This window comes from Hypomesus nipponensis, chromosome 15 (genome assembly GCF_054491055.1).
Source record: "Hypomesus nipponensis isolate SF chromosome 15, ASM5449105v1, whole genome shotgun sequence".
Taxonomy (NCBI): Eukaryota; Metazoa; Chordata; class Actinopteri; order Osmeriformes; family Osmeridae; genus Hypomesus; species Hypomesus nipponensis.
Window position 1 is genome coordinate 15,168,325 of NC_140375.1, and position 18,723 is coordinate 15,187,047.

Below are 18,723 nucleotides of genomic sequence, written 5' to 3' on the forward strand. Positions count from 1 at the left end.
GCTATAAAGTACAATGGTTGGGATCATATAAATGACATTGTGCACAGTGACTACTATGTACATTAACTTTTATGTCCCAAATCGTCTCAGCAACTACACAACGGGATGTATTGATTGCTACTGCCAATGCACTACAGTCCATCCGTAAATTATACTTGCACTCAACTCCCACGAACAGCCAATGAAATAAAGAAATTGGTCACGTCATCTCTATCACAAAACTGGGTGACGTACACATTGATTAATAGTTACAGGATGCGTGGTGTGTGTGCGCGCGCAGTTTCGAATTACAGTCTTGAGGAACCAAATAAAGATGGGTTAGAATAGCATACACATATATAACTAGATTGGTTCGTATTTCCTTAGTTTGTATTAGTAGGCCTACTACTGTAACTAAGAAGAGCAAAAGGATTGACGTTACTACGCCTCCAAGTGGGCAACTCATCAACTACACTTTTGTGGATGTGCTTCTTGTACGGGTTAGTCGCCATCTAGTGGTCATATTTCCTTCACTTAGTCGACGGAGGATAAAATCACAAAATTATCAAAATCAGAATCTTTATTCGCCAAGTTTGCACAAACAATTAATTTACCATGGCAGCAAGATGCATACTGTAGAGAGTTAGTAGTTAATATATAATAGTTTTAAATATAGAATGTAGAAAATATAAAATGTAGAACATTTTATCAACACATTCAAGCGGGTTATAAGGATGTGTCTAACCGATCCACCCTCTCGGTATAAGCGGGAGTTTTCTGCCCTGGCAACGACCATGCTGTATTCGCAGGTGCGAGCGCAGGTGTGCATAGACCTTCACAAGGGTATGTTTATTCGATAAACCGTTTCTTTCCTTCCTTTTTTCTTATCAGACAAAACATCTGTACGTACTGTGGTACTCTGTGAGCGGTAACTGTGTGGCCTAGATTTATGTTTATTTGGAAATTACTTTACTGTGTAAATGATCAGAGTACATATGTATTATCATTAAGATGTTGAAAGTCTCTTGAACGTGGAATAATTACATTTTAAAATGACTTGAACAAGTTTGATCGAGGCCTCGTGCCTTTGCTGTTTACATCGGAACATCCAATCTGCTTTCTTACAGCAACGCGCATCACCAGCCTGTGCAACCAATCAGTGGCGGCAGTTGGCAGTCACCGCCAAGCTTGTGTGCGGACTCTTGCTCTCTCAGGAAGTGGCGGAAGAGACAGAGAACGGTCGCTTCGTTGACAGAAAGTAAAGAAAGTGACTTTCCCGTCATCTTTTTGTTTACGGTATCTTACGGGACTTGATCAGTAAATGCACGGATACCAGGCAAAGGTAATTTAACATGTTTTTCCCCCCACATTTACACCAGTATTGTTTATCTATTTTCTATCAGAAACGGTGTGTCAGAGGGTGTCTAGAAAGCGAGCTAGCTGTACATCCATTCTAGGTTAGACAAGTGCAGACTGTTCAATGGACTGCTGGGACTGACATACGACCTGGCTAGGTTGACTAACAAGTAAGCCAAAAACGTTTTATTTCGTAGATTGCGCACTTTATTTCATAAATTCTAAAGTACTTAAAGCTACTATTCCACATGGGAATGCAGTTCGGTTATATTGTGGCTAGTTGGTCATTTTAATTGACATCGCCGACGGCGTAGCTTGCAACTAGCCTAGCTACTAAGCTAGACTAACTGACGAATGTGTGGTATATAAACTGGTATAGTCAAAAAACAAGTCCAGTTTAGGCAAATTAAGGTTACTGACTTTATATTTCAGGTCAACAACCCAGTCTACCAATTTGTAGCAAGCTCTCGGCTAATTGGGACAGCACTTTTGAGCTAGCTAAAGCTACTGGCTATGTACTAGTATTCTAGCTGAAGTTAATGTCCTAGCACTACTGTACTGTAGCTAAATTACTGAAATTTAGCTAGCTACAGTAGCATGGCTAGCTGATTAACAAGTTAGACGTGCTATATTTTGACTATCCCGCAAACATTCCACGTAATTATCATTTGACTTCATTGTTTGACATTGTTTTTTCAAGCTGCTTGTTGCGAACGTGTTTCTTAAAAAATACAACCGCTTATGAGGTAATACAACCTATCCAAGGTCGAAACATTTTTACCTGTGAATAGCCACCCACACCGATTATTTGCTGCAATCTGTAAGGCACTAGCTGTCCCATTTTGACACCAAAGAATTGGCTCTAACTAAATTGAACGTGAGCCTTTGTAACCCCCACCGGAGGAGATAATACTATAAAGGACACATAAGGTAGTTCACACAACTACGTTCGTTTATGTGGAATGGTCTGCTATAGAGAACAAACCCAGGGTATATTGTGCTGGTTTACTGTGCCACTCAGATTGAGGACAAGCTGTCAGATCTCAGTGCGACATCTGCTGTTTCTGCATTCAGAGCGTAGACATAATCCTCTAACAGTGGAGGAAAGGGGAAAGAGGAGACCCTTGCACATAAGGTCATAAAATGTGGCACAGGTGTCTTCCTGGTATTCAGGCTGTACTGTTAGGTTGGAGCTGTGTACTATAGCGTCAGTGAGCAAGTGTTCCCCACAGTGTGCTATTGCTGGAAAGGGAGCCTCTCTTTAAAATCCCCATGGTGATTCAACCACTCATTGTGCTTTATGAGATTATGTAGCTCTCGAGAATGGGGGGTGGGGGGTGGGGGGTGTGTCAGTGGCAGCATGTGTGTGATTTTTTTTTTTGCGCGCCAGTTTTCCCAGCTGTCTTGGGCACCGTCTGTTTCCAAAGTCACTGGCATGTCCCTGGGGTTATTAGCAGTGTTCGGAGAGGACGGAGTCTTGCAAAGTTGGTTTGACACCGTTAGACGATTCAACCCAGCCACCTGTAAACCCCTAAAGTGGGCAAGCCCACAGATCTAAGGAATCACTCACCCTGCCCACAGTCCGCTTACAAACTAAATGGTGCATACATGCATATGTTGCCCATTTGTGTCATATAATATGAGATGTGAATTGTTTTATTTAGGATATGGTTAAGAGATGAATTGCATATTGTGTGAATTTGCCTCATCACAGCTTTTAGTGCGCAATATTAATACGATTTGTAGAAAAACAGGCTGACCTTGTTGCTTAAAGGGGGCTGGGGTGGATAATGGGCTTGGTGACAGATGGAGGAGGTCACTGTTTAGAGTGTCACGTACGCCTCATCTTCTAGTCAGTTCATTCCACCCACCCCCCAACACAAGCATTGTTCTCAGTGGTTGCTGTGTCAGAATAGTGCTTGTCCGGATCCACAGATTCCAGGTCAGTGGCCTTCATTCTTGAGCTTAAGGCTGTTGGGGGCGGGGCTTGTTACAAGGCATTTAAATGGAAGATGCCTGCCATTGTGTATTAATGCTGAGTGGGCACTCAATCTCTGAGATACCAGCTAGTATTTGTAGACTGACAATAATAATTTGAGTATACTGTCCAACTTTGATAACAAGAAAAGGATAGTGTACGTTTTACAGGACAATATACAGACATAACTGTTTGATTTTGAGGATCTCAACCATTCCACGATTTGTTCCCCGATTGGCTATATATTAAATAGGAGATGTTAGGCTACATTGACTACTGTGCTTTGATTGATTGAGTTCCACATGATCTAATGTGTACTTCTTTATTTTGTTTCCATCTAATTGGAGAAGAAGCAGTGATGGAAAAAGAGAAAGACCTCCAGCTACTCTAAACCTTCTCTTCTCCCTCCGTGGGCTCTTTCCATGTTGGACAAAAGCCCATTATGTGGAGTGCAGCCAGGGGGCCACGGGGGGGGCTATTGTGGGTTTGAACGTGGGCGGCACCGCCCTTTTCTCTGCTATTGATCCATTGAGTGGAGGCTCCGTCTCTCTCTGTGGCCGAGCTAGGCTCGCCAGCTGTCCACTTTATGGCCTTCCTGGGGTTCTTGTCGCGGTGGCGACAAAGGCCTGCATTCGCACGCTCAGAAGGCATTTAACAGCGTTGTGACGACGACTCCTGGCGTGCGCATCCTGCATCATAATGATCCTGGAACTCTGGGCCAATAATACCAGTGTGTCAGTATGTGCCAATGATTGTAAAGTGTCATTAGGGACATGAAAGGTTGTCCCTAGACCATACACACCTGTGATCTTAACATCTAGACCCCAAAATTAAATAAGCGTCATAAGTCATGTTGGTTCATTTACAATTTTCTAGGTATTTTGACTGAGTAGGCGGTTAGTTGTTGATAGACAGAAGGAGGAGCTACCATTACCCTGGGCAAGGGTGGTTTGAGTTGTGAGAAGCTGGAGGGGAGCAGGGGCCTCCCTCCCTCCCTCCCTCCCTCCCTCCCTCCCTCCCTCCCTCCCTCCCTCCCTCCCTCCCTCCCTCCCTCCCTCCCTCCCTCCCTCCCTCCCTCCCTCCCTCCCTCCCTCCCTCCCTCCCTCCCTCCCTCCCTCCCTCCCTCCCTCCCTCCCTCCCTCCCTCCCTCCCTCCCTCCCTCCCTCCCTCCCTCCCTCCCTCCCTCCCTCCCTCCCTCCCTCCCTGCCTCCCTCAGCATGTCTTTCTCTGGCCAGTGATGCTTTCTACCAGCCTCCCTGGAGCTGCGTATCCACAGGCAGGTGTTCAGCGTCCGTTTACTGGGTTTGTGTTCATAGGAACTCTGTGTGGCCTGAGACATCGGAAGGACTGCTGTTTGGCAAGAGGAGCTGTGTGTTAGCTGCAACACGATGGCCAACACTGTAAGTGGACTTCTTTCATTACTGTGTCGTACTGTATGTCTTTTGATGGTCACCAATAGTTCATAAAAGCCATGCTTTTAAAGCATCTAATACACGGTGAATTGTAGGCCCAACACTGTACTGCATTAGCATAGATTACAGTCTGTTATGTATAGTTCAGATCATATACAGTACATCATGGTCTGTATTACTCAATATATTAGCTAAGGCTTATGGTAGTTTGCCAGACAGTGTGCAGAACGTTTGTATATTTAGTAGAATGAGTGAGAATGAATTTGATAATCCTTCTCAGTGTTTGTAGCCTGGGTAGCTCCCATGACCAGGGTATCGTGTCACTAGTGTTGATTTCACTCGTCTCTGGCTCTCTGTTTCCCAGGTGGGAGCTGCCACAATCTGTGGAGACCTGAAGGCATTCCTGAGCAATAACCAAAACCTCCCTAAAGGTAAGAACCCACGTTCATAAGCGCATCTGCCAGTTATGTAAGAGTACATGTAGGCCTTGCACGCATGTCTGTGGAGCTGTTGAGGCTTGGTTAAAACTGCTGTAACAGATCAATAAAGTTACATCTAATATGAAGCCTAAATGTCGGTATAGCTTTTTGTTGGAAAATGAATCAAATTTGAAAAACTTTGATTCTAGGAGTCTCTGATTTACTCTGCGTGGCATTTTGCAAAATGCCGTTCATTCATGTTGTTTGATAACTTCAGCTTTGGATGATTTCACCATCGCTCCCCTACTACTAGGGCATGATGTTATCTGGGGTTACCCTAGCTGTTGATGAGCAGTCCTAGACTCTGCTGGCTGAGCAGCAGGCTCTGACGTGCCCAGTGCACTACCCCCTCTCAGCTTCACAGGGAAGCTGCTGCTCTCCCAGATCAGACAGACCAAAGTAAAGGATTACCCATTAGCCCGGGATCTCAGCCTCCCCGGCCGTGCAGAAGTGTTAGAGAGGGGCGTCCGTGTGGCTGCTCAGGGTGGTGGGTGGCCGTTGACGGACGAGCAGGGCGCAGTCGGTGTGAATCGAGGCCTCATGGTCCCGGCACCCGCCTGAGTTCAGGTGGACTCTGAGCTCGTGCGGCCATGCCTGGCTGGGTCTCTCAAGTTTCCATTGAATGGTAACAAAAGAGGCAGCAAGAGGGGGAGCATGTGTGAGGAGGGCCCTGGATCCCCTGGCAGCACGAGCTGAGAGACATGTGCTCTGCACTTCAGGTAAACCGACGCTCCTTTCCTTCTCTCTGCATCTCGTCTCGTTCTAAGGGGATTTGCTGTGTGTGTCTGGGATTAGCTGGCACACTGGGAACAGGGAACAGGGGGAGGCGAGGGAAGGGAAGGGGAGGGCAATAGAGAGGGAGAGCCCCCCCCCCTCCCTCACCCACTACCACCTCCAGCCCTGCTGGAAGTTGTTCACTCGCTGCATGCCTGCGGGGGGAGGGGTAGAGTAAGGCTACTCACTGTGGGACTGGGTCTGGGGCAGAGAGGGAGAAAGAACCATGGAGGTTGTGCTGGTGCCTCTCCATAGACAGACAGGTAAATACAATTTGCTGCTCCTGCTGTGTGATGTTTGTGAAATCTTTCCCGGGATTGGCTGTTGGCGTTGATACTCGGGGAACGTTGTTCTGTTGGCTAGTTCTACCTGTAGGTGACTTTTTCTCCTCAGGAAAAAGTCATACTGAAAACTCCTTCTGTGTTGAACGACTTGTGTTGTTAACCACTGTCTTTAACTGCTTTTGCTAGTCATGGTGGCGCCCAGGTTAGTTTCCCTATGGCTCTTCTGGTTGTGTGACTGTTTGTTTTCATAGTAGCGCAGAGTGTTGTGGTTTGGAGCAGTTTCAGGCTTCATGCTGAAGCAGGGTGGTTTCCAAGAGCTGCAGGGGACTAGATTACGGTTCACACTTGTTTTGCCTCTGCATGAGCTGCACTTGGCAGAACAGTCAAAGTATGGGATCAATCTGGCCACGCTCTTTCTGTCAATGTTATTGATGACAAACATGTCTACTTTTGTGGGATTCTTGATTAGAAAGAGTGCCCTTTTTTTTGTTGGAAGGACACCAGCAGAGTGGTTGTTCTAGAACCGTGTTGCAGTTTTTTTTCTTCTGTTCCCTTGTTATGTTAGCTGGTTATGTCCAACCTGGTCTCAGGTTTCAGTTTAGTTTTCGGGTTTTTCAGAGAACAACTGGATTTGTGAATGGACAATGATTTATCTTTTGATCAAAACCCTCTCCCTGACAAGCATTTCTCCCTTTGTAAATAGATCAAAATGAACCACCACAGTAATTTCCTCCTCAAGTTGCGTCCTGTGTGTGTGGTGTGTGTGTGTGTGTGTGTGTGTGTGTGTGTGTGTGGGGGGTGTGCATGGTTCTATGTGTGCTGGTGTGTTTGAGTCATAATGGAAATGAAAGCTGAGTGCACCAGTTCAGCTGTATTCTAATGAAGCAGCCTTCATTGTTGCTCCTTAAAGCGACGGCTGCATTCCAGAGAAGACCAGCCCTCAGTCTACACACGCACGCACACACCCACACACCCACAGGGTGTACTGGTTCGCCCGGGCCTCTCTCTCCCAGGCTGGGCCTGGTGGTGGCCGGCACAGGGCCAACCTGCGCCCCCCCCCCAACCCCTCACTGCTGCCAGGGTCCAGGGGTCACTACACATCCAGCTCCAGTTAACAATGAGAGACTCTCTCTGTGATGGAGTTCAGGCTAAAGGCTATGACGTTTGACAGCAGACGAACTGTGTCGGAAGACGTGGACAGGGTCGTCCAGATTTGCCTAGAACATGTCCTGGTGTTGAACTGGGACAGTATTGTTTTCTGTGTGTGGGGGGGGTCATTCTGCCGGGGGTAGATCTTGCTGGCGGGTCACTTACTGCTGTGATGTTGGGAGTGAGGCCTTGGCATTTAAGAGTATCTACATGCGTCAGACTCCAATTCATTTGCATTTCTTACAAATGGCCACTCCATGTCTAGGCAAGCTTTTGTTCCTCAGTCTGTTGACTATGCAGTGTGGAAGTATGGAGTACAAATGAAACAGGTAGCTGTTGGGTAACATCATGGTTTCTCTCTCTTTACCCCTTCCCAGGAGTATCCTTAGTGACTCAGACAAACTACAGCCCAGCAACTAAGATCACTCTAGGAGCAGTCAACGCCAATGTGGGGTCTCAGATGGTGAGTATTTCAGAATAACTTCATTAACAATCTCTCGCAACCAGATAGCTCTCTCGAGTGGCGTTTAGGCAGCCGGGCCAGTTGCAGTTCCACTTACCGACCACACGGGGGCAACGAGAGACAAGGCTGTGGAACGGCTCCGTGGAGATTCGCCTCTGACGTTCATGGACGTTACGCATGCATGTGCAACTACTTCCGACACCCACATTGTGTTCCATGGGGGTGGCATGGGGGAAGGGCATCCCCACCGTCACTCTAGCTGAGTGAGAACAAAAGCCTGCTGTCTCTTAATGAGATCGTTAGCTGTTGGGCGTCAACGAGGGGCTCGTTAAGAAGGCCCCGGCTCGTAAGCGTCGCGAGTGACTCTGGTGCGTCGAGGTAGCGGAGCTTCCTTCCTGACCTCGGCCCCCCCGGCCTCACTTCCCCCGGCCTCATAAACGTGCGTTGGGACGCGCGGGTGTGGAGCCCCATGTTTCTGCCTGCCGCGTTTGCGCCAACTCTTTGGAGCCGTATGAATATTTATGAGGAGCCGGAATCACGGCAGTGGTTCAGTTGTGGTGGTGGGGGGAGGGGGAGGAAGGGGGCTACAAGCCGACATCACGTCCTGTTGCAGCTGTGGTGATTGATGGCTCAGGTGCAGCTGTCCTTGAGCGGAGGTCATGATCCCCCGCAGCACAGATGGAAGAGGACGCTTGATAGGCTATCCAGGCGTGGGGGGAGGGGGAGAGAGGAGCAGGAGAGAGTGAATCCAAGGATGGCTAGAATGAGGAAGCAGGAAGTATGTTCTGTAGGCATGTGTTCCTGTTTGCTGCTGTCCATTGGAAGAGCCACAGCATTGTTTCTGCTGCGACCCATTGTTTGATGTGGGGAAACACAAAGATTTGAAGATGTCGCCGAAGGAAAGTGATGAGCTCCTCACATGCATGCCTCCATCAGAGTGTCGAATGCTGTGAAGCAGTGCATTTTGGGTCCGTGGGTTCAGGAGGTCTAGGAATAGCCCCCGGTATTATTGGCATCCAGCTGACCCCCACCCCCCTCTTAGATCTGCCTTGGTCTGGCTCCGGTTAAACCCAGACTTCCAGATATCAGAGGGTGTCCTTCCCACCCTCCACCACCACCACGACCACCCTGAGTTCCCCCACTCACTGTCTCCCCAGAGCACACCTCTCCACCACCCAGGCAGTGCACCCCCAGCCCCCCGCTCACCGTAGCCCAGCCGCCCTCCTCCTCGTGGGGCAGCGTCTCAGTCTCTCTCCCCTCTGGTGCGTGTGTGTGTGTTGCAGATCCTCAGCACGCCACAGAGAGTTCCGCACGCAGGTAGCATCATCATAAGCAGCCCGTTCACTCACGCTCCCAGCATGGTGGCCCCGGGACGCCCGCAGGACCATAACGAGTGGACCCCGGGGTGAGCCCGCCTCGCTGTCACGCACGCACGCGCACGCACAAGGAGAGCTCTTTGGAACATTTCTACATCCTCTGAATGGACCGTGTATTGATCGTGTTTGTCTCCTTGTGATTCCCAGGGCCAAGAAACGCACACACGAGTACCTGGACCCATATTTCTCAGACCGGTGAGTTAATGGGTTCATGTACTTGATGACGTATGTAGATATTGATAGGATTCTTCCTCTGTTAGGGATCAAATCATTTCATTGCATGACAGTACTCAGGCTTCTAAGCCTAGTTCTAAATAACAGTATTATGACCTTGTGATTCAGTCACATACGAAGAAATGTTTCCATTAATGCCAGAGAGAGAGAGAGACACTAGAGACGTGCATTTCTCCTCTCACCACAATGGTCTCTGCTGTGAGAGAATGGTCACAAGAGGCAGGGGCTGCCAGGATCGAGAGATCCTCTGGACACATATCCCTCTCTGTCCATGTCCCTGTGTGGCTCTGTCCGTCTGTGTCTCTAATCGCGTCTCTCTGTGTCTCTGCAGGGACGGGCTCTTCTCAGGAGACTCCTCAGCCAGGTAACTCTCACTTCCTGTGAGTATCGGGGGGTCTGGCAGGGGGCTGACTGAGTGACTGAGTGAGTCGGCCTCCATCTATATCGATGTGGAGAACGTGCCAGGGCTGCTCAGAGGCTGCAGAGATGCAGACATCCTGCCCTGAGAGATCCGAGGACTGCTGACTCACCAGGGCACTGCGCCTCATCTCTCTCTTCCTGTCCTTGTTCTCCGTCTCTCGCCTCGACGCTTACCCTCTTCTTCTTCTTGTTTCTGTTCTGTTCTCCTCTGTGTTCTTACTACAGAGTCCCCCCCCTCTGCCGTTCACTGTTTGTTTCCCAGTAACGTTTCTGTTGTCAGAATCATCACCGTCTCTTCCCTTCCGTCTCTCCCAAGAAACAACAACATGAAGAAATGAGATCCAGGATTATTACTGATGAGGGTGGACAGCTGGTCAATTTTTCGTAATGTTAACAAACAACTCGATTTGACAGGGGGCTAAGTAGACAGATTGTGTGTGTGTGTGTGTGTGGAGATGGTTTCTGTGGTGTGCCACGTATTGCGGGCATTGAAATATTAAAACCCTGAGAGACTTCCCGTTTCCTGCATCCCACGTTTTCCCGAGTGAATAATTCACAGCATAGTAGGAATGATGAGACCGACCCCCACTAACTCACCCACCCCCCTCCCACACTCACTTTCAGCCTCTTTGCCCTACACCTCCCTCGCTCTCTCCCTCTCTCTCCCTCTCTCTCCCTCCATCACTCCTCCACCATTTCTCCCTCTCTCTTTTCCCAAACACAGGCTACACTCGCTTCTGTATTTTCTCTAAACGCTCCTGCTCCCCCCCCCCTCAAGCTCCACTCGCTTGCAATGTTTCCACAAGCTCCCCTCTGCCCTGCGCGTCCACAGGAATCTCCATCTCCCACTCTGCTCTGGTCATTTCTCATGTCTAGTCTCTCCTCATCTCTCTCTGGCGACACACACACACACACACACTAGGTGAGAGCAGCTCCTCACTATCAGCCCTCCCCCCCCCCCTCTCTCTCTTCCGGATGTGTCTGCTGCGTTCCAGTAAAGGGTCATGTGGTCCATTCCCAGGCTCTGGAGACACACTGTCAAGACACAAACGGTGATGGTTAAATGGAGGCACCTCTGTTGCTAGGCAGAAATGAAACGTGCCGTGGCCCTGGGGATTTGCTTGTGAGCATGTGTGTGTGTGTGTGTGTGTGTGTTTGGGAATGAGATGCACACGTGTGTGAGTGTAAACACGCATGTGCTGGCTCATGCGCCGTCACACACTGTGTCCCTGCCCCCCACTCTCCTTCATGAAATATCCTTTTATTTCTTTTTTTTTGTGTGTGTCACTACTCTCCTCCAATCTTCCCAAATTTCTCAAGCTAAGGACCCGGAACTAACATGCACTGACAACTGCCAACCCTTAGCTTCCACCATGCAGCGTGCTGCCACCCCCACCGTCATCCCCCACCTTCCCACAAGCCCCTTCTCCCCTCCCCTCCTCCTCGTGTGCTTCTCACAGCTTGGGTTATGTAACGAGTAGCTCCACAGTTGTCTCCTCTACTCTACTCTGCTGCGTGAGCCCTATCGAGCAGCACTGGAGGGGGGGGGGGGGTGCGTATGCTCCGCTACGAGGGTGGGGGAGGTTTGTGAATGGACGAGTCAAACCCTTACTCTGCCGCTTGCCTGTGTGCATGGCCTACATGTACATGTCCTTCAGTCCTCTTGCTCTCTCTCTCTCTCTCCATTTCTCTCTCGCTCCCTCTCTGTCCATTTCTCTCTCTCTCGCTCCCTTTCTCTATTTCTCTTGCTCGCTCCCTCTCGCTCTCCATTTCTCTCTCGCTCCCTCTCTCTTCATTTCTCTCTCTCTCTCGCTCCCTTTCTCTATTTCTCTTGCTCGCTCCCTCTCGCTCTCCATTTCTCTTTCTCTCGCTCCGTCTCTCCATTTCTCTTTCTCTTGCTTGCTCCCTCTCGCTCTACATTTCTCTCTCTCTTGCTCCCTCTCTCCATTTCTCTTTCTCTCGCTCCCTCCCTCTTGCGCTCTCTCTCTCTCCATTTCTCTCTCGTTCTTGTCTCCTTTTTTGTTCTCACACACATTTACGCCCTCATGCATACATACATTCTGCCTGCATCCCTTAGTGTGACATCATTTTCCCTACATCACAGCCCGTTCGGCCAATTAGACGTCACCGCTCGCGGTACATCTGTGTGCTCTGGGACTGCGTAATTGCCGTATGACGGTTGCGTAACCTAACGGAACACAAAAGCGACCCGTCTCTGAAACTCTTCCTCTTCAGACATCCTCCTCATTATCTTTCCAATGCTGCCTAATCCTTTTGGTGTCCTCTTGTTCCTCCATGTGCTCATCCAAGCCTGGGAGCCTCTGAATGAGCTTGTGTTTGAGTCACGACCGTGCGGCTAGTGTCCACTACAGCATCAGCTGGGTTCATTTCTTCATGTTCACGTGTCTTTTTCTTTCCCGGCTGATTTCTAGAATCTCTTTTTCTCAGGTTGTAAGAACGGCCGCTGCCTCTGACACATCAGGGTGCCATTCAGTAAAATAATGAATGATGGTGGTTGTGCCATGTGGAGCTAACTAGGGTCATGAAATATGAGCCCCCCCATCCCCCCTCTCTCTCTCTCTTGTCTCTCTCTCCTCCCCCCCCCCTCTCTCCCCCCCCCTCTCTCTCTCTCCTCCCCTCTCTCTCTCCTCCCCCCCTCTCTCTCCTCCCCCCCTCTCTCTCCTCCCCTCTCTCTCTCTCCTCCCCCCCCTCTCTCCTCCCCTCTCTCTCTCCTCCCCCCTCTCTCTCCTCCCCCCCTCTCTCTCTCCTCGCCTCTCTCCTCTCCTGCCCCCCCTCTCTGTCTCTCCTCCCCTCTCTCTCTCCTCCCCCCCCTCTCTCTCCTCCCCCCCCCTCTCTCTCCTCGCCTCTCTCCTCCCCCCTCTCTCTCTCCTCGCCTCTCTCCTCTCCTGCCCCCCCCTCTCTCTCCCCCCTCTCTCTCTCCTCCCCCCCCTAAAATAATGAATGATGGTGGTTGTGCCATGTGGAGCTAACTAGGGTCATGAAATATGAGCCCCCCCATCCCCCCTCTCTCTCTCTCTTGTCTCTCTCTCCTCCCCCCTCTCTCTCCCCCCCCTCTCTCTCTCTCCTCCCTCTCTCTCTCTCCCCCCCCTCTCTCTCCTCCCCCTCTCTCTCCTCCCCTCTCTCTCTCTCCTCCCCCCTCTCTCCTCCCCTCTCTCTCTCCTCCCCCCTCTCTCTCCTCCCCCCTCTCTCTCTCCTCGCCTCTCTCCTCTCCTGCCCCCCTCTCTGTCTCTCCTCCCCTCTCTCTCTCCTCCCCCCTCTCTCTCCTCCCCCCCCCTCTCTCTCCTCGCCTCTCTCCTCCCCCTCTCTCTCTCCTCGCCTCTCTCCTCTCCTGCCCCCCCTCTCTCTCCCCCCCCCTCTCTCTCTCTCTGGGGTAAGCCTACAGGGGGCCCGGGTTAGACTGCAGCCTTGTGAGAAGGAGGACATGTGTGCTCTGCTGCCCAAATGCCAGAGGCCCAGCGTGGCAGCGTGCCTCACGCCATGTGCTCGTCATCAGCAGGCTGCTCTCTGCAACGCTCGGGACAGCCCTCCAAGGATCACACACAGCCCTCCAAGGATCACACACAGCCCATAGTGGGGAGATGGAGCCGATCCATGGGAGGGGGTGTGTGTGTGTGTGTGTTGTTGGGGTGTAGAGGTGGTCTGTTACCCCAGATTTATGAGGAGCCAGATTTGACCAATGATATCCACCCGGGAGCAGACGTATTACATCCTGGGTAAAGCTCATGGTCTCAGCGCAACATCAGATGGGTTCTATATCAGGAGTGGGTTGAAAGGGCTGTTGTGATTGGCTTCTGTTCACATGACCAGAAGCTGAGAGGTTGTTCCGTTTTGGGGGGTCCTCGCGCACGTCGAGAAGATTTAGTTACATAGGTCGGGGCGGTGAACGTGTTTAAAAAAATATATATATATTAAGGACCCTGCATGTTTTGTGTTCCTTACAGCAAGAGGATGAGGAAGGGAGACAAGAACGGCAAGGGCCTGAGGCACTTCTCCATGAAGGTGTGCGAGAAGGTGCAGAAGAAGGGAACCACGTCCTACAACGAGGTGGCAGACGAGCTGGTGGCCGAGTTCACCAGCGCCGGCAGCGTGATGCCCACCGACTCGGTGAGTTTGTGATGCGGAAGCTGTGTTCAGGACCATGGCAACGCTCAGCTCTCCGGCTCTCACGCTCTTCTCGGAGGAAGCAGGAAGGGCCGGCGTTGACGCCTGAAATCCGAGTCCGTGTGTTTGTTTTCCAAAGCAACCCTTTCCCTCTGACTTCTGCGTGTGCTTGGCGAATACTTTCCATTATTACTACTGACAGGCCACTCAGAATACCCTCACCCAAAGCCTTAATCTGCTTTACTTCCTGAGGAATGCCAAGAGCATAAGTCATTAAAAAAGATTTAGTATGTGCCTGGGCTCTGGAGGACGCACACCCGAGGAGCGGTCCAGGCCACGAGGCCACTGTCCCAGACACCCCCCCCCCCTCCTCGGTCCTCTCTGTAACGCCCCTACCCTCCCCGGTCCTCTCTGTAACACCCCCACCCTCCCCGGTCCTCTCTGTAACACCCCCACCCTCCCCGGTCCTCTCTGTAACGCCCCCACCCTCCCCGGTCCTCTCTGTAACGCCCCCACCCTCCCCGGTCCTCTCTGTAACGCCCCCACCCTCCCCGGTCCTCTCTGTAACGCCCCCACCTTCCCCGGTCCTCTCTGTAACACCCCCACCCTCCCCGGTCCTCTTTGTAACGCCCCCACCCTCCCCGGTCCTCTCTGTAACGCCCCCACCCTCCCCGGTCCTGTCTGTGACGCACCTGTCCCGCCCCCTTCACCCACAGCAGGTGTACGACCAGAAGAACATCCGGCGACGTGTGTACGACGCCCTGAACGTGCTGATGGCCATGAACATCATCTCCAAGGAGAAGAAGGAGATCCGCTGGATTGGCCTGCCCACCAACTCTGCCCAGGAGTGCCAGACCCTGGAGGTGAGCTGGGCGCTGAGCAGCACTCTGGGACCTGTCCCTGTCGCCTCGCAGGGAGAGGGGGAGGGGAATGGGATTGGAAGGGGGGGAAGAGAGGATGATAACAGAGGTAAGGGATGGCAGACAAAGAAGGAAGACTAAAGACCTTGTTAGTTCTGTCTGTCAAATGTCACCCCGCACAACACTAGGCCTGGCACATTCTCGCACGCACACACACACACACACACACACACACACAAACCCTTTCAGCAGAGGGACTGGGATTCGTGGTGACAGGCAAGGAGAGATTTCTTGGTAGTTCAGCCTTCCTGCTGCTGGGCTGGTTTGACGGAACACTCTGGCCTTCTGACACTGTACAGAGGAAACTACCCCAGTGGGATTGAAATGTGTTTTCCACTCAGGTGGAGAAACAGAAACGCTTGGAGAGAATCCGTCAGAAGAAAGTCCAGCTGGAGGAACTCATCCTACAGGTACTGAACGCACACGGCCTACATTTAGACACGTGCGTGTTTGCTGAACTGAGATGGTGTCACATGGATCGAAAGCTTGATGTTGAAAGCTATCTGTGAAGATGAAGGAATCAAAATGGGCAGTCGTCTAAAAATACTATCCTCATTTGCATGTGATTAGCATATGAAAAGAATCCTTCCTCTCCCCTCTGAATGACCTCTCAAGCCCCATTGGGCCACAGGCTGGAGGAGGGGCTTGTGAGAGGGCAGCATTCTCAGCAGGAAATCAAAGGAATAGATTTTTTTTATATACAGCCAATCAGCCGCTGTTGTTCTGTTGTGTATATATTCAAGGATTGGGATCAATGATTGGTATTGGGTAAATTGACACAAGACGCTGTTTGGTGTTTGTCGAGTTAAATCAATTTCTTCTTCCCCCCCCCCCCCGTTGCTACTAACAGCAAATAGCCTTTAAAAACCTGGTTCAGAGGAACAAAGCGTGCGAAGCGGCTAGCCAAGCCCCGCCCCCTTCTGGCTCTGTCATTCAGCTGCCTTTCATCATCCTCAACACAGACGTCCACACAGTCATAGACTGCTCCATCTCCAGCGACAAGTACGTGTCACCCTCTCCTCAACGCCTGTCCAAGAGACCCTCCGGAGCTCTCGCTACCACACTGCCTCAAGTGGCCGTCTCTTAGCCAAGTGCTTGGGACGTCTTTTGTACCGATTCTTTTTCTCCCAGAGAAAGTTTACAAATCGACACAATACGCAGGCTTCCGCAACAGCGTAACATATTGCTTGAATCTCTTTCAATTAAATGGGCTGTAATCAAGGCCTTGTTTTCCCCAGATTAAAACTGTAATTTCCAGCTAACTGTTAAGAAATAGATGAAACAGTCTGTTATATAGGCTATTTAAAAAAATTGTTTAAAAAGCCTTCAAAATGTAATTTCATTGAGAAATTGTTCAATTTCATATATCTTTGGAACAGACAGATACTCCACCTGCAATCACAGACATAACCCCTGCTATGCCAATGCCAAGGGAAGATGTCTTTAAAAGGCTGTGTCCCTCTACTTCTTCTGCTAGGTGCGAATACCTCTTCAACTTTGACAACACATTTGAGATCCATGACGACATTGAGATTCTGAAGCGCATGGGCATGTCTCTGGGTTTGGAGAGTGGGAAGTGTACGCCAGAGGGGTTCAGAGTGGCCAAATCTCTCGTGCCAAAGTCTTTGGAGTCCTACGTCGCAGGTAGGACTGGGGGAAGGGGCCATGGGACATGATGTGGAGAGAGGACTGTGGTTACACGTGTGGGGGGGGGGGGGAAGAGTGTGTGTGTGTGTGGGGGGAGGGAGTGTGTGTGGGGGGGGGGAGTGTGTGTGTGTGGGGAAAAGTGTGTGTGTGTGGGGGGGGTGGAAGTGTGTGTGTGGGGAAAAGTGTGTGTGTGGAAGTGTGTGTGTGTGGGGGGGGGGAGTGTGGAAGTGTGTGTGTGTGGGGGGGGAGGGAGTGTGTGTGGGGGGGGGGAGTGTGTGTGTGTGGGGGGGGTGGAAGTGTGTGTGTGGGGAAAAGTGTGTGTGTGGAAGTGTGTGTGTGTGGGGGGGGGGAGTGTGGAAGTGTGTGTGTGTGGGGGGGGGGGGGTGTGGAAGTGTGTGTGTGTGGGGGGGGGGAGTGTGGAAGTGTGTGTGTGTGTGGGGGGGGGGGTGTGGAAGTGTGTGTGTGTGGGGGGGGGGGTGTGGAAGTGTGTGTGTGTGGGGGGGGGGGGGTGTGGAAGTGTGTGTGTGTGGGGGGGGGGGGTGTGGAAGTGTGTGTGTGTGGGGGGGGGGGGGGTGGAAGTGTGTGTGTGTGGGGGGGGGGGGGTGGAAGTGTGTGTGTGTGGGGGGGGGGGTGTGTGGAAGTGTGTGTGTGTGGGGGGGGGGGGTGTGGAAGCCTCCTTCCCTGGGGAAACCCTTCTGACCTTCGTCCCTCGTCCCTCCTGCAGGCATGAGCAGGGGCAGCCAGCACTCTGTGACTGGCAGCCTGGACTCCTCCTCTCTGAACGGCAGGAGGAGCCACAGCAGCACCGGCCGCTCCTTCGCCTCAGAGCCCCGTGGTCAGACCCCCAGCTCCTTCAACGAGGAGGAGGAGGAGGAGGAGGAAGATGACGACGACGACGAGCCCTCTTCCCCAGAATGATGGAAAGTCCATAGTAATGCCCTCCTCCATGCCTTTCCACGGTCTCCTATCTTCCTCTCCTAACACAAGAAGAAGAAGGTGGAGGAGGTGGTGTAATACAGGAAATAAGCTGCCATTCAGGTCTATATAATAAGATATTTTAGAAGCATTTATCTCTTTCCCATGACCTTCCTTGTAGTTGTTTTGTAAATACTGCTCCTGTGATTACCCCTGCAGCAAACAAAAAATAAGGTTGTGCACCATTTTCTGCCCAGGGTGAAAGGAAGTTACAGACTAGTTCTCAGAGCAATTCTGTTAAGATTTTGAGTGCTATGTTTTTCGTAGGTGCTTTCGACTAAACGAGCTGAGAGTTGTGTTGTTCCTCTGCATCTAAACATGCCACAGTGCGTGTTTCTTGGCTTGAAACATAACAGACTCAGTGCTTTATCTCATGAACAGAATGTCCTCGGGATTATTGAAGATGTCATATTTATTTCCCTCTGACATTGAAAGGTGAAACCATATATGAGTAGGACATGTGTTGGTGTATGCTAGTGTTTTTCTTTATGTTCGTTTATGGCAAAGTTTATCTAAATTGATGCCAGCTGATGCCACTCTAAGTTTCCATGAAAGTAAAAAACCTTAATTTAAAATGTTTAGATCATAACAGAAGGGGATTTATAGACTTCTTTGACACAAAAACATTTTGTAAAATAATATTTTTTAATGTTACTTATGATATTTTGCATATTTCACAGTTTACTTCTTTGCTAATGCTGCAGCTGTTTGAAAAATTTGTCAGCAACCTTTAACGCGGATAGGCATTCTGCATTGTCACGAGGAGGATAAGAAATGTTTTTTTGTTTTTTGGTGTGTATGTGAAAACCCCTTAGTCAATCTCTTCTGGATGCCTTTTTAACATAATCCCAAAGCCAAACGATGCCCTCTGAGACCCAAAGTATGTTTAGTCTAAATTACTTTTGAGCTCAGATCTCTTTAGGACCTTAGTGGACATTCCACCTAGGAAGATGTGTACTCTCTGTGGAGGGCTCAGCAGGTATAACTGTCTGTAAATATACATAAATAAACATATAATTTTGGTTACAGAAATATTTGTCATCAGTAAGAGAAGCACTTTTACAGTTCTTTCATTTGTCACATTTATTATATTGAATCTGTTGTATGTAAAGCCTATATGCATAAAACTGTCCATGAGTGTATGGCATTCAGATC

At 50.4% G+C, this 18,723-nt stretch overlaps 1 protein-coding gene across 4 annotated transcripts; it reads left to right on the forward strand.

The window, feature by feature from the left end:
* Positions 1 to 1,133: 1,133 nt before the first annotated feature.
* tfdp2 (transcription factor Dp-2) lies at positions 1,134 to 18,600 on the forward strand. 4 transcript variants are annotated; one of them, XM_084675000.1, is made up of 13 exons: positions 1,134 to 1,321; positions 4,630 to 4,713; positions 5,090 to 5,156; positions 7,789 to 7,874; positions 9,158 to 9,279; positions 9,398 to 9,445; positions 9,816 to 9,848; positions 13,867 to 14,029; positions 14,746 to 14,889; positions 15,288 to 15,356; positions 15,797 to 15,948; positions 16,424 to 16,590; positions 17,318 to 18,600. In XM_084675000.1, exons 2-13 carry the CDS (start codon positions 4,702 to 4,704, stop codon positions 17,509 to 17,511), a joined length of 1,257 nt encoding a protein of 418 aa, XP_084531126.1. In that variant the 5' UTR covers positions 1,134 to 1,321; positions 4,630 to 4,701; the 3' UTR covers positions 17,512 to 18,600. The 4 variants fall into 4 exon arrangements, with proteins under 4 accessions (XP_084531126.1, XP_084531124.1, XP_084531125.1 ...); XM_084674998.1 differs by having other exon boundaries at positions 1,136 to 1,321; positions 14,743 to 14,889; XM_084674999.1 differs by lacking the exon at positions 1,134 to 1,321 and adding an exon at positions 1,435 to 1,505 and having other exon boundaries at positions 14,743 to 14,889.
* Positions 18,601 to 18,723: the final 123 nt, after the last annotated feature.